The sequence below is a fragment of the Dermacentor variabilis genome, chromosome 9 (genome assembly GCF_050947875.1).
Source record: "Dermacentor variabilis isolate Ectoservices chromosome 9, ASM5094787v1, whole genome shotgun sequence".
Taxonomy (NCBI): domain Eukaryota; kingdom Metazoa; phylum Arthropoda; class Arachnida; order Ixodida; family Ixodidae; genus Dermacentor; species Dermacentor variabilis.
The window spans coordinates 84,176,502-84,188,728 of NC_134576.1; the positions used below are offsets into that span (position 1 = coordinate 84,176,502).

At 43.3% G+C, this 12,227-nt stretch overlaps 2 protein-coding genes across 2 annotated transcripts in view; both read left to right on the forward strand.

Moving 5' to 3' along the window:
* The window catches only part of LOC142557026 (uncharacterized), a 57,984-nt gene that overhangs the window by 30,797 nt on the left and 14,960 nt on the right, over nucleotides 1-12,227 (forward strand). The window lies entirely within an intron of this gene.
* On the forward strand, nucleotides 627-9,932 carry LOC142557894 (uncharacterized). The gene is made up of 4 exons (XM_075670099.1): nucleotides 627-669; nucleotides 809-943; nucleotides 1,005-1,211; nucleotides 7,362-9,932. Exons 1-4 carry the CDS (start codon nucleotides 627-629, stop codon nucleotides 7,760-7,762), a joined length of 786 nt encoding a protein of 261 aa, XP_075526214.1. The 3' UTR covers nucleotides 7,763-9,932.

Below are 12,227 nucleotides of genomic sequence, written 5' to 3' on the forward strand. Positions count from 1 at the left end.
ATTTATTGCTCTTCTGACATTGATTTGGAGTACATGGGCCTTAAATGTTGCTGACATTCCTGCACTGTAGTGCATGTGTTATTTCATTGCACACGTTGTCCTGTAAACTTGTGTGTCTGTATTTGTTATTTTTGCTGTCTTTTCAAGTCACAGTATCCTTAATATTAACATGCAACAACTAGCCTCCTTTATATTTCTTTGTTTACATTGCCACTAATGGGGAAATGGTCATTTTCCTAATGCACAAAAATGTGTGTCTATTTCCCCCTTGGGTTTGATGGAGTTCTCCTCCATCAAACCTAAGGCTGCTCTCACATCGGTGAATTCTTGATTTTCTTTTTCTTTTGCCATTGTCACTTGTATTATTTCGGGCTCATTTCTTTCACATGCTTTCATATCATTTATATCAATTGGTGCCTTTGTTGTGTTTCACAGTATGAATACTCTGAAGCCGAAAGTAAATGTTGTAGGGTCTAGCTAAATATTTGAGTGCATTTTTGCAGTGCAATTTTGGCATAATATCAAAATTGCTTGCCTAATATGACCTCTATGTATTGCCCGCAAGAGTTTGTGTCTATTAAGGATAGTAATTTACACACAGAGAGAGATAGAAGCCTGTGTGAGACATGCTGTACAAGTACACTGCTTCCACAACAACAGTGCTACATGGTTTGAGTAGTCCTACATTATGACACATTTTGCCTAAAAGTGTGGCCATCCTTCTTCATTGCCAGCGGTAGTGGTTTAGCTCTATCATATCTGTGATGCATTATCGCTTCACCTTTCTGTGCTCCCTGTGACTTTGCAGGTTCCTTGCCATTGGAGTTCCTGGAGCAGGATCAGTCGCTCGAGTCCATGCATGGCTCGCTGCGCTCCTGCCGGCTGTGCCCCTATGTGACTGAGAACAAAGCGCTCATGAAGAGACACCTGCGCACACACACGGGCGAGCGCCCCTTCAAGTGCCACCTCTGCCCGAACACATTCGTTCAGAGGTGGAGCCTGACACGGCACGTGCGCAGCCACATGGACGAGCGCGACTACCAGTGCCACCTGTGTCCTGCGGCATTCAGTGACGGTTCCAACCTCAAGCGGCACGTGCGCTGTCACACCGGAGAACGTCCCTTTCGCTGTGCGCACTGCAGTGCATCGTTTTCGCAAAAAGGAAACCTCCACGTCCACATGTACTGTCACAGAAGGAAGAAGCCGTAACGGTCAGTGGCGCACAGCCTTTCTTGCTTTTTTTTTTGTTTTGTTTTTAGACCTGCTGATAATTAAGTTTTTAATGGCAGAAGGTGATTTATAAGCTGCATTGAAAGCTTTCCCGCGTCCTCAGTCATGGAGTTACTTGTAGTATTGCCTACAGAGAGTGACATATTTCTGTAAAAGTGTTTGAAAGAGATTTTGCACTTACGCTTCACTGTTCGTGCTCAAATTTCGCAGTACGATAACATATTAATGTCGACATCATTCGATATAACACTTTGCAGAGTTACATGCCTGTTTCTTTAAAGAAAAAATGTTAAACTGCTTTCGTGGGCGAGAAAAACAGCTGCTGCAGAGGTAGTGCAAGTGCAAGCTATGGTCGCTGGCTGCTGGCTGCCAGCAGCAGCAGAAGGCAGCCTGTCATAGAGGGTCACCGCGTGTTCGAAGCGGGTGGGCAACAGGGGGTTTCCAGTGTTTGGCTGCAAAATCAACAAATGCAAATGGACGCACAGGGATGCCATGCTCAATCACCTGTAACGTATGATAAATGAAGTATGTGTGCTGTGCAAATTCTCTTGTACAACTAAGACAATCATCGCAGATGTGTCATGCTGGAATTGCGATGCCAGAATTTATTTCGCGATGGCTAAGCAGGCTTGATTCTTTCGATACATTATTGAGAATGTTGCAGTCTAGATGCTCATGAGCTGCACCTATGGATAGCATCTCGATAGAGAAAGAAAATCTGGTTATATTTATTGCTGTAGAACTTCAGGGCCAAGTTACATGCAAGTAGCTCTACTGTACAGCTACACACGAGATGTACTAGTCATGTATACCTATGTGGGCCATACATTGTTGGGGTTTACTCAAGATTTCAGTGCATCTGCTTGCAGCTTACAATTACGGTCAAGCCTGAAGAGTTATTCTTTTTCAATGGGCGTTTGCCTAAAGTGTCTTGTAAACCCCCCCTTTCTTTTTCTTCGGAGTGCAATGAATGTTCAAGTTGTATAGGTTTTAATACTCTCAAGAGGTTTCTTCTAAGTGGCCTTGTAGATTTAATTTGTCAAACTGCAGCTGTATTGATCTATAACCTTAGGTATGTGTGTATTTTGTACATTTTTTCAACCCATAATGGGTGTAGCCAGGCTTGGAGTCTGAACATAGGCTCTAACTGTGCCTTTTATACTGTACCTGTAGACCTCATGCAATCATACTCAGTTATGCAGTGTCATTCATGGTACTTAACTGGATATTTTACATAATGAGCTTCTGTTGAATTATGTTTTTTTTTTTTTTTCTGGTCTCGGAAAGTCTATTGATGTAGTTGTCCATAAGAGGAGAGGGTTGGGGGGGTTTTTAGCTGCCTCTTAGAACCTAATTCTTTTTATTAGTGATCTGCAAACAGCAAGTAGCAGGTGACATAAGGGTTAGAGCAGTGCATAGGCCCGGGCTTGAACAGTGAAAGTGATTTCGCCTGATGCCCTCGGGCCTGTGCTGCCTGGCTTGTGCATAAAGCTGTGCGCTACTTAAGTGGCCAGGTTGGGCGTTCAAGCACACGTGGGATCTCTGCATAGGTCCAAGGCATTCCTTGTGAGACTGAAGACTTAAATTTATACCTGAGAATTGGGCTCAGCAGGGTTTGTATTGGCTCTCATTCATCCCACCTTCATTATTTTTCTGCTCAAGTTTGAATATGACCGTTTGACATTTCAGCTACTTTTGCACATTATATAACTTTCAGCATTTTCTTGTTTTAAGAACTGTTTACATTAACTATGTTGTTGCGATACCAGTTGGGACACTATCAGCCCTTAGAACAACGTACAGGGGTGTTGCGAATGCAGCTCGCATGACGCCAGCTGCACATGCTTGCACCTGTCGTCTGCTACAGTTCGGGCAGTGTCCGGACGCCTCGTGCAACGTTTCCATTTCTTCACTCTTATTCTCTATACTAGTACATCTAGTATATCACTGTTGTTGTCTATACTAGTACGTGAGGAGAAAAATCAAATGAAGTGACCATAATTGTCGTGTTGCAACAAGCGTAAAACAAACGCTGGCTCTATATGACTTCTACAACATTTACTGCGATTTGAACCAGCTAAAGCTTTTGTCATGACGAGTAGTTCATGGTAAAACATTGAATTTTTGCAGTTCACAAAAATGTTCCGCAGTAGGGCAAGGACTCAATTAACATTGTAGTCGACATTCTGCTGGTGCCGTTTGCTTTTGCAAGTGCTTCTCAATATGAGGTCATTCGTTGCCGGTTAATCTTAAGCAGTGGTAATTTGAAGCAAAGCTAACTGAGGCTTTCATTAATTTACAGCGCATAATAAGGTATCGCTGAAAATCCTCTCTTCAGCGCTACAAGTTCAACTCAGTTGAGCCATTTACAGGCGTTTGTTGCTTGAGGAAGAATTATGATGGATCCTTCTGGCAGCACTGACACAGCTTCTCGACCCAAATTTTCGGGTGAAATATTCCTTGTAGACGATATGGCTTCAGCCAGCAAAATGCGAAAGCCTCATTCATTAGTACTATGGGACACATTGAAGATATCATCATTCACCAGAGAAGGTAAATAATGAAGTGAATTCAAATAAGGATTATGGTGTCCCATATTCCCTGAGACTTTGCAGGTTGCTTGCCATCAGGGTCCCTAGAGCAGCATCAGTCGCTCGTGTCCGTGCATGGCAGGCTGCGTTCCTGCAGGCTGTGCACTTGCAAGACTGAGGAGAAAGCCTACCGGAAAAAACACCTGCACACGTAGGTGAGCGGTCCTTCAAGTGCCGCATTTGCTAAAGCACCTTCCCTTGAGATTGGCACCTAACATTGCATCTGTGGAGCCACGCAGGTGAGCAGCCCTGCCAGTGCCAGCTCTACCTGAATGCATTCACTCATTCTTCCTCCCTTAAGCGGCATGTGCATAGCCATGCAGGAGAACGTCCTGTTTCCTGTAGGCACTGTGGTTCATCCTTTTTGTGAAAGGACACCCCCTTGTACTGCATGTCCTCTCATGCTGGGAAGACTCCCTAAAAGTCAGAGGTGTGGAGTTCTTTCCTAGATGAACCAATTTATTGACATTTTATTGCGGAGCAGTCTTTGGCTAGGTGCCCGGGGTCATACAACCCAGGTATAACAATTATCGGTTATAACAATGGAATTTTTGTGGCACTCGATTATTATAAGTGGGTTCGACTGTATTTGATCACTCGTGAAGTGTGCAGATATCTTCTGTTGGGGTTTGATTTTCAACTTTGTGCCAACCACAGCTATGTATGTTTGGAGTTGCTGTAGCTTGCATCATTTTATACTCAGGGAAACATGAAATAACACTAACTTCATCTTTTAATTGTTACAGAGTGTCTTTCAGCAAGCATTGAGTTGAAGATTTATGAAGTCTTTGTATAGGCCATACCTGGTTTTGCAGTCTCTTGTGATACAACATTGCAAGTTCGCTTCAGCCTTCTGCAGCTGTTCACAAGTGACAAAGTCAGACAAGTCGCAATTGAAGTAAATGTAGACAACAGTAACATTGATGAGAACCTTTGTCCAAACTACAAGGGACAGCTGCTTATCGTGTGATGACCATTTTTGGGGGGGATTTAGCAGTATATTTATGGAATGTCGCATTCACTTATTGTAGAAAAGCCTTCAACAGTCATTTTACCACTTTTACCACATTTTTAGTCCACTGAAAGAATGCTGGTAGCAGCACCTTGAAACGTAACATCTAAAGGAGGGGACATTGTAATGAACGCTCTGGGCAGGTAGAAATTAGTATTCAGAAAATACAAATTGCTCCAGTCCTATTAAGTAGGTTTGGCATGGTTGACTAATAGTTTGCAATATATGGCACCATATTATATTGGTAAGCGTAGCACTGAATATGTATATTGATACAAAGGGAAAATGCTTGTTTGAATGTACTGTTATTGTTTGTGCTGGATCTGAAAGTGATCTTGGTGCTGTTACAGGTGTGTCCATCCCCCTTACGGGGCATTCAAGTGCTTCGGATTTAGCCTGGAATCCACATCAACAAATTATTCTTAGGAAGCGTCCACTTGTTTCCCTGCAACATGACAAAGCACTCTGACTTATGATGACATGACAAAGCACTTTGATTTATGTTTTATTGAACACTGTGACGGTGACGTGACTGTGTATGCAACTACTGAAATTAAAAATCCGCTTGCTCCCCTATAAGTCGGTTGGAATCATGAAAGGAAAGAGCTGGTTCACTCTAAGAAAACTTTGCACCCTTTGGGGTGTATATCTGCCACACAACAATAATCGTCATCTGCCTTGATGCGTTTCCTTTCTTTAACGCTGCGAGCCCGATACTTTCCAGCAACGAACGGCATGCGCGTTATCAGCATGACATAGCATTTCCGACAGGAAAGTATCGGGCGCGGCGTTTTCAAGAAAGGAAACGCATCAAGGCTGATGACGATTATTATTGTGTGGCAGATATACACCCCAAAGGGTGCAAAGTTTTTTTTTTTACTGTTTTATTGCAAGTGATTAGGTTGTAATCATCTGGGTAAAAAAAAGAGGCACCACAATGTACTGTTCAAGAATGTAGTTTCCTCAAGGTAACACATGGGATGGAATTGTGTTTGTCTTCATAAACCTGTGCAACAGAGGTGTGCATGTGGTCTTGGAGGTCTCCGTGGAAGTGTTGCAGTGAAAACCTAATTGCAGAAATGTTACCTCAGCACTCTGTAGCGACATATTGTTCTCAGTGCACTTGGGAAAAAATGATAATGCAAGAAGTTTACAGTGTTTACCAATGACAGAGAAAGACGCACAACGGCGTAGCCTTATTTATTGCTCTTCTGACATTGATTTTGAGTACATTGGGCCTAAATGTTCCTGACATTCCTGCACTGTAGTGGGTGTGTTAATTCATTGCGCACATTGTCTTGTAAACTTGTGTGTCTGTATTTGATTTGTTATTTGTGCTGTGCTTTGAAGTCAGGGCATTCTCAAAATTAACATGAATTAGCTGGCTTCATTTATTTCTTTGTCTACATGGCCACTTATGAGGAAACAGTCATTTTCTTATTGCCCAGAAAAGTGTCTGTTCTTCTCCATCAAACCCAAGGGTGTTCTCACATTGATAAATTCTTGATTTTCCTTTTTGTTTTACCATTGTATCTTGCATTATTTCATGTTCATTTATTTCACTTGCTTTCATATGGTTATATATCAGTTGGTGCTTTTGTTGTGTTGCACGGTATAATCACTGTGGAGCCGAAAGTGCACGTTGTGGTATTTAGTTGAAGGGGCCCTGAACCACCCCTCTGGCTTGGTGAAATGATGTAGTCCACAAGTAGCATACGTTACTGTGAACACCTCAGCCAAGCTTTGCTGTTGTGCGCGGTGTGTGGTGCTCGCAAGCGGATCGCAAAGTCGCCTTTCTCTGAAACTCTCTCTTTTCAACAGAAGGCCCTGTCCTCAATCTCTTCTAGACGGCCTATTTCATCATTCGCATAGATGGCTGCTATTGGCCAATAGCTGGCATCAAGCTGAGCTTGGCTATATGCCGTGGATACTGCAGCTGCCGCGGGGTGCTGCCATGAGTCCACTGGCTAAGAGCACTGCTGCTAGCTGAAGACAAATGCGTTTGGATTATGTTGCGCGACGTAGGCACCAAAGGCGGAAATCGTGGTGTCTACGTTAGCATCCGAAATTAAATTTGAACTGTGCGCCAAGACGATATTTAGAAGTCGGAGTGTTGTGGGCGCGCCCCACTGCGCCGTAGCCTTCGCAGTGCAAGGCATTGAAGAAGGAGTGGGAGCACAGCGAAGGCCGTGTTTGATTGCCATTGCTTCTGCTGAACGCATTGAAGTACTTCTTGTGGCAAAATATTTATGAAATATCCTATTTTCACTACAGATGCTTTTCTCCGCTTTAATAAAAAGTTGTTCAGGGCCCCTTTAAATATGTAGTGCATTGTGCAGTGTTACACATACAAAATACTTCGGCCTTAAGGTGTAATAGCAGAACGGCATGCCAAATATGACCTCTGTGTATGGCCAGCAAGAGTTTGTATCTATATCCTTTTTGACTGCCAGCTGTAGTACTTTAGTTCCATCCTGTCTCTGATGCATTATTCACATTGCCTTCTTGTGCTACCTGTGACTTCGCAGGTTCCTTGCCATTGGGGTCCCTGGAGCAGGCTCAGTTGCGTGTGTCAACGCGAGGCCAGCTGCATTTGTGCGAGCTGTGTGGTTACAAGACTGACAACAAATCGTATATGAAGGTACACTTGCGCACGCACACAGGCGAGCGCCCCTTCAAGTGCCACCTCTGCCCGAACACATTCACTCAGAAGCCCAACCTGAGGCGGCATGTGCGCACTCACACAAATGAGCGTCGCTACCAGTGCCGCCTGTGCCCTGAGACGTTCGCTGACAGTACCACCCTCAAGCGGCATGGACTCTGTCACACCGGAGAACGACCCTTTCGCTGTGTCCACTGCAGTGCATCCTTTTCGCGGTGGGGAAACCTCAACATCCACATGTCCTGTCATGCAGGGAAGGAGCCATAATGAAAAGCGGCAGACAGATTTCTTCTTTTATTTGCTGATGATTCAATTTTTAATGGCAGAAGGTGATTATGAACTGCATTGAGAGGGTTTCGGCAGTCTCAATCACAGCGTTTCTTGTAGTATTACACACAGGGACGTGCAGATGTTGCTAAAAGTATTTGAAAAGGTATCTTGTGCTTACGTTTCAGTGTTCTTGCTTGAATTTTGCAGAAAGATGACATATTGGAGTCCACATTATTCAGTGTAACACTTTTCAGAGTTACTTGCCTGTTCTTTAAAGAAAACCTTATAGGCTGCTTTCGTCTGTGAGAAAAATTACTGATGCAAAGACGGTACGTGCAAGTTATCGAAGCAGCCGTTCTGGGAGGGTTTCTGCGTGTTCGAGTGGAGCGAGCAATATGTGGTTTCCAGGATGTGAAGTGTGTTTGGCTGCAAAATCAGCAAATCCAAATGGACGCATAGTCATGCTATTCTCAATTGTCGGTAATGGATGATAATTCCATTATAACTCCGTGTTGCCTACTCCACTCGAACATGCGGTGACCTTCCCTGAACGGCGTCTTTTTGCTGCTGCTGGCAGGCAGCAACAATATCCTGCGCTGGCGCCGTCTTCGCAACAGCCTTTTTGCTGAGACGAAAGCAGTTTCTTTCATTATTTTCCTCAAAAAAAGAAAGGAAAACAGGCGAGTAACTATGCAATATGTTACGCTGAATGATGTAGACTCCGAAATGTGATCTTTCTGCGAAATTTGAGCAATAAGAATGCACTGGTAAGCGCAATATCTTTTTTCGAAAACTATAAGTGAAGTGGGGGGGGGGGGGCTATAATTTCTAATGGCAAGCACAACCCTTACGTGGAGAGTTAAAAGGTTTCCAGGCCGTGCCATGTGTTTGGCTGCAAAATCAACAAATCCAAATGGATGCACACTCCTGCTCTGCTCATTGGCCTGTAATAATGATAAATAAAGTATATATGCTGCGCGAATTCTCTTGAACAGCTAAGAGAATCATGGCCGATGAGTTATGCTGGAATTGGGATGCCAGAATTTATTTCGCGATGGCCAAGTAGACTTGGTTTTTTCAGTACACGATTGAGAATGTTGCAGTCTAGATGCTCATGAGCTGCACCTATGGATAGCATCTCGACAGAGAAAGAAAATTTGGTTATATTTATTGCTGTAGAACTTCAGGGCCAAGTTACATGCAAGTAGCTCTACTGTACAGCTACACACGAGATGTACTAGTCATGTATACCTATGTGGGCCATACATTGTTGGGGGTTACTCAAGATTTCAGTGCATCTGCTTGCAGCTTACAATTACAGTCAAGCCTGAAGAGTTATTCTTTTTCAATGGGCGTTTGCCTAAAGTGTCTTGTAAGCACCTTTTCTTTCTTTGGAAAAATGAATGTTCAAGTTATATAGGTATTAATACTGTCGAAATTTTTCTTCTAAGTGGCCCTGTAGATTACATTTGTCAAACTGCAGCTGTATTGGACTATGACCTTAGGTATGTGTGTATTTTGTACATTTTTTCAACCCATAATGGTTGTAGCCAGGCTTGCAGTGTGAATACAGGCTCTAACTGCGGCTTTTATACTGTACCTGTAGACCTCACGCAATCACACTCATGCAGTGTCATTCATGGTACTTAGCTGGATATTTTACATAATGAGCTTCGGTTGAATTATATATTGTTTTTTCCTGGTCTTGGAAAGTCTATTGATGTGGTTGTCCATGAGAGGAGAGGTTTGGGGGGTTTTTTAGCTGCCTCTTAGAACCTAAATCTTTTTGTTAGGGCTCTGCAAGTAGCAAATAGCAGATGATGTAGGGATTAGAGCAGTGCACAAGCCCGGGTTTGGCCGGTGAAAGTGATTTCGGACAGGCCCGGGGCTGCGCCTGGTTTGTGCATAAAGCTGTGTGTCACCTAAGTGCCTAGGTCGGCCCTTCAAGCATACGCGGGAGCTCCGCCTAGATCCAAGGCATTCCGTGTGAGGCTCAAATGACAATTAAGGAGAACTCGCTCTTAATTACCTAAAAAGTCAAACAAGAACTGAATGGTTCAAATTTGCTTTTGTTGGAATGTTTTCAAAAAATGTTTTAATTATTTTTGTTTCTACAAAAACAAACCGTTCTCTCCAACAAATAAAAAATGCTAAAGACTGCTCTTGAGACAGTTTGACTGTTACCACTTTTTTGATTGCACTATTTTATTGCTCTCGATAGAATTATTGATTGCATTTGAGGGATTTTACTGATTTTTCATTTATTGCACCACATTGACGATTGCTTTATTTATTTATTTATTATTTATATTTAATACCCTAAAGGCGCCATAAGGCATTACATAGGGGGGGGGGATACAATTCATACATGATGTGTCAACGCGATAAAAACGACTGAAGACAACAATCAAGCACAGATTTCGGTAAAAGATACAGTTTGTAAAAAAAAAAAAGAAGAAAAAGAACGAAAAAAAATTAAATTATGGGGTTCTTTGTGTCAAAACCATTTTCTGATTATGAGGCACACAGTGGAGGAGGACTCCGGAAATTTCAACCAACTGGGGTTCTTTAACGTGCACCTAAATCTAAGTACACGGGTGTTTTCACATTTCGCCCGCATCGAAATGCGGCCGCCGTGGCCGGGATTCGATCCCGCGACCTCGTGCTCAGCAGCCCAATACCATATAGCCACTGAGCAAGCACGACGGGTAAAGAACGAAAAGAAATTAGGCTGAGAGTACAGGCTACATGTCATATTTGCTATACATGGCACACTTCAACAAGGCACACACAGCATTTGGGTGTTAGAAAAATGCACATTTAGAAAAAAAAAAAATATATATATATATATATATATATATATAACACAGGCCAGGCAAGGAGTGGCAGCTGAACATTTTATACATTTAAAAATGTTTGCAGGGCATACTTGAAGGCAGATGGGTCAGTGATTGTTACAATATCTTGGGGTAGGGCGCTCCATTCATTCACTGATAACACCAAAGAGGAATTTTGAAATTTTTTGGTCTTATCAAATATGGAAGATACTTTGCATACATGGTCATTGTGGTTGGACAGATAATGGGCGGGCAAGATGGGAGCAAATGAAAAAGATGAACCGCTACAGTAAAGGGAGTGAAAAAAAAAAGACAGAAATATTTCCGTCGTATGCCAAGATCCGGAAGATTAAGGGTCTGCTTTAACGCCGGCACACTATGGTACGGAGAGTAGGAGCGCAAAATAAAGCAGGCAGCCTTATTTTGAATTGATTTGATGCATTCAGAAAGGTTAGCTGTGTGAGGGTTCCAAATAATTGATGCCTAATCAAGGGTTGCTCTTATAAGGGAAATGTATGCACAAAGTCTTGTGTCACTGTTTGCAAGGTACAGACGGCACTTTAAAAAGCCAAGTTTTTTTAGTGCCTTGTTAAAAATATGCTCAACATGCATGGTCCAGCTTAAATCAGATGTAAGAATAACGCCCAGGTATTTAACCCTTTGAAGGTTTTAGCCGTACATGTACGGCGGCGGTTTTCTGTCCCGCAAGGTCTTTGCCGTACGGGTACGGTTCCGACCCTCCGTTTGAAATTTGCGCTGTAATGACGATGCGTGCTCACCGGGAGGTGCTGCCACCTCTTAGCACTTACAAGATGCGTTTGAAATTGGTGCTATTTTCTTGGGGATATAAACAGAGCTGATTGCTAGCTTCAGCGCGTCGCTCAGACTGCGGCAACGCCCCTTTGGCGGTTTCGGTTTCGCCGCGTGATCGCAACGGAGGCATGCGAAACGTAATTTTTTTTTTTCTTTGTCGGCACTCTCTTGCGGGGCTGTGGAAGTTGATTTCTATCTTGATTGACGCTGCTGTTAGCTTGCTTATCAGCGCCGTTCGCGAGGTATTCTCGCTCTCAGTGGCAACGCGCTTTGTGGTTTCGGTTCCACCGCGTGGTCGCAATTGAGGCGCACGAAAAGTGGTTTTCTCTTTGTCGGCACGCTCTCGCAGGAGCAGTGGAAGTTGATTTCTGTCTTGATTGGCACTGCTCTTAGCTTGTTTATCACCACCGCTCACGAGGTATTCTCGCTCTTCGCGGCAACGCGCTTACGCGAGAGGGTGCCTCAGACCTCTGCCCAAGGCAGCCACACGCAGAGATGTAATGTGTACGCCAACACAACTCCTCGCTCCAAGAGAACAGACATGCTTTTTAGGTGTGCAGACTGTGATAAGGCGCTGTGCGTAGGCCCGTGTTTCAAGGAGTACCACGCTCGGAAATACTATTGAACATTTTGCAGTTCTGAGTGATGCCAACACCAAAATACTGTTCCTAATTGTTTTTTACTACTTATTCCCGACATTATACTTTTTGTACATTCAAGATCCGCAATAAAGTAATTTGACCACCTTGGAAAGTTTTTTTCAAAATAATTCAACCCTCAAAGGGTTAAAAGAAGAGGTTCGTTCGAGTATG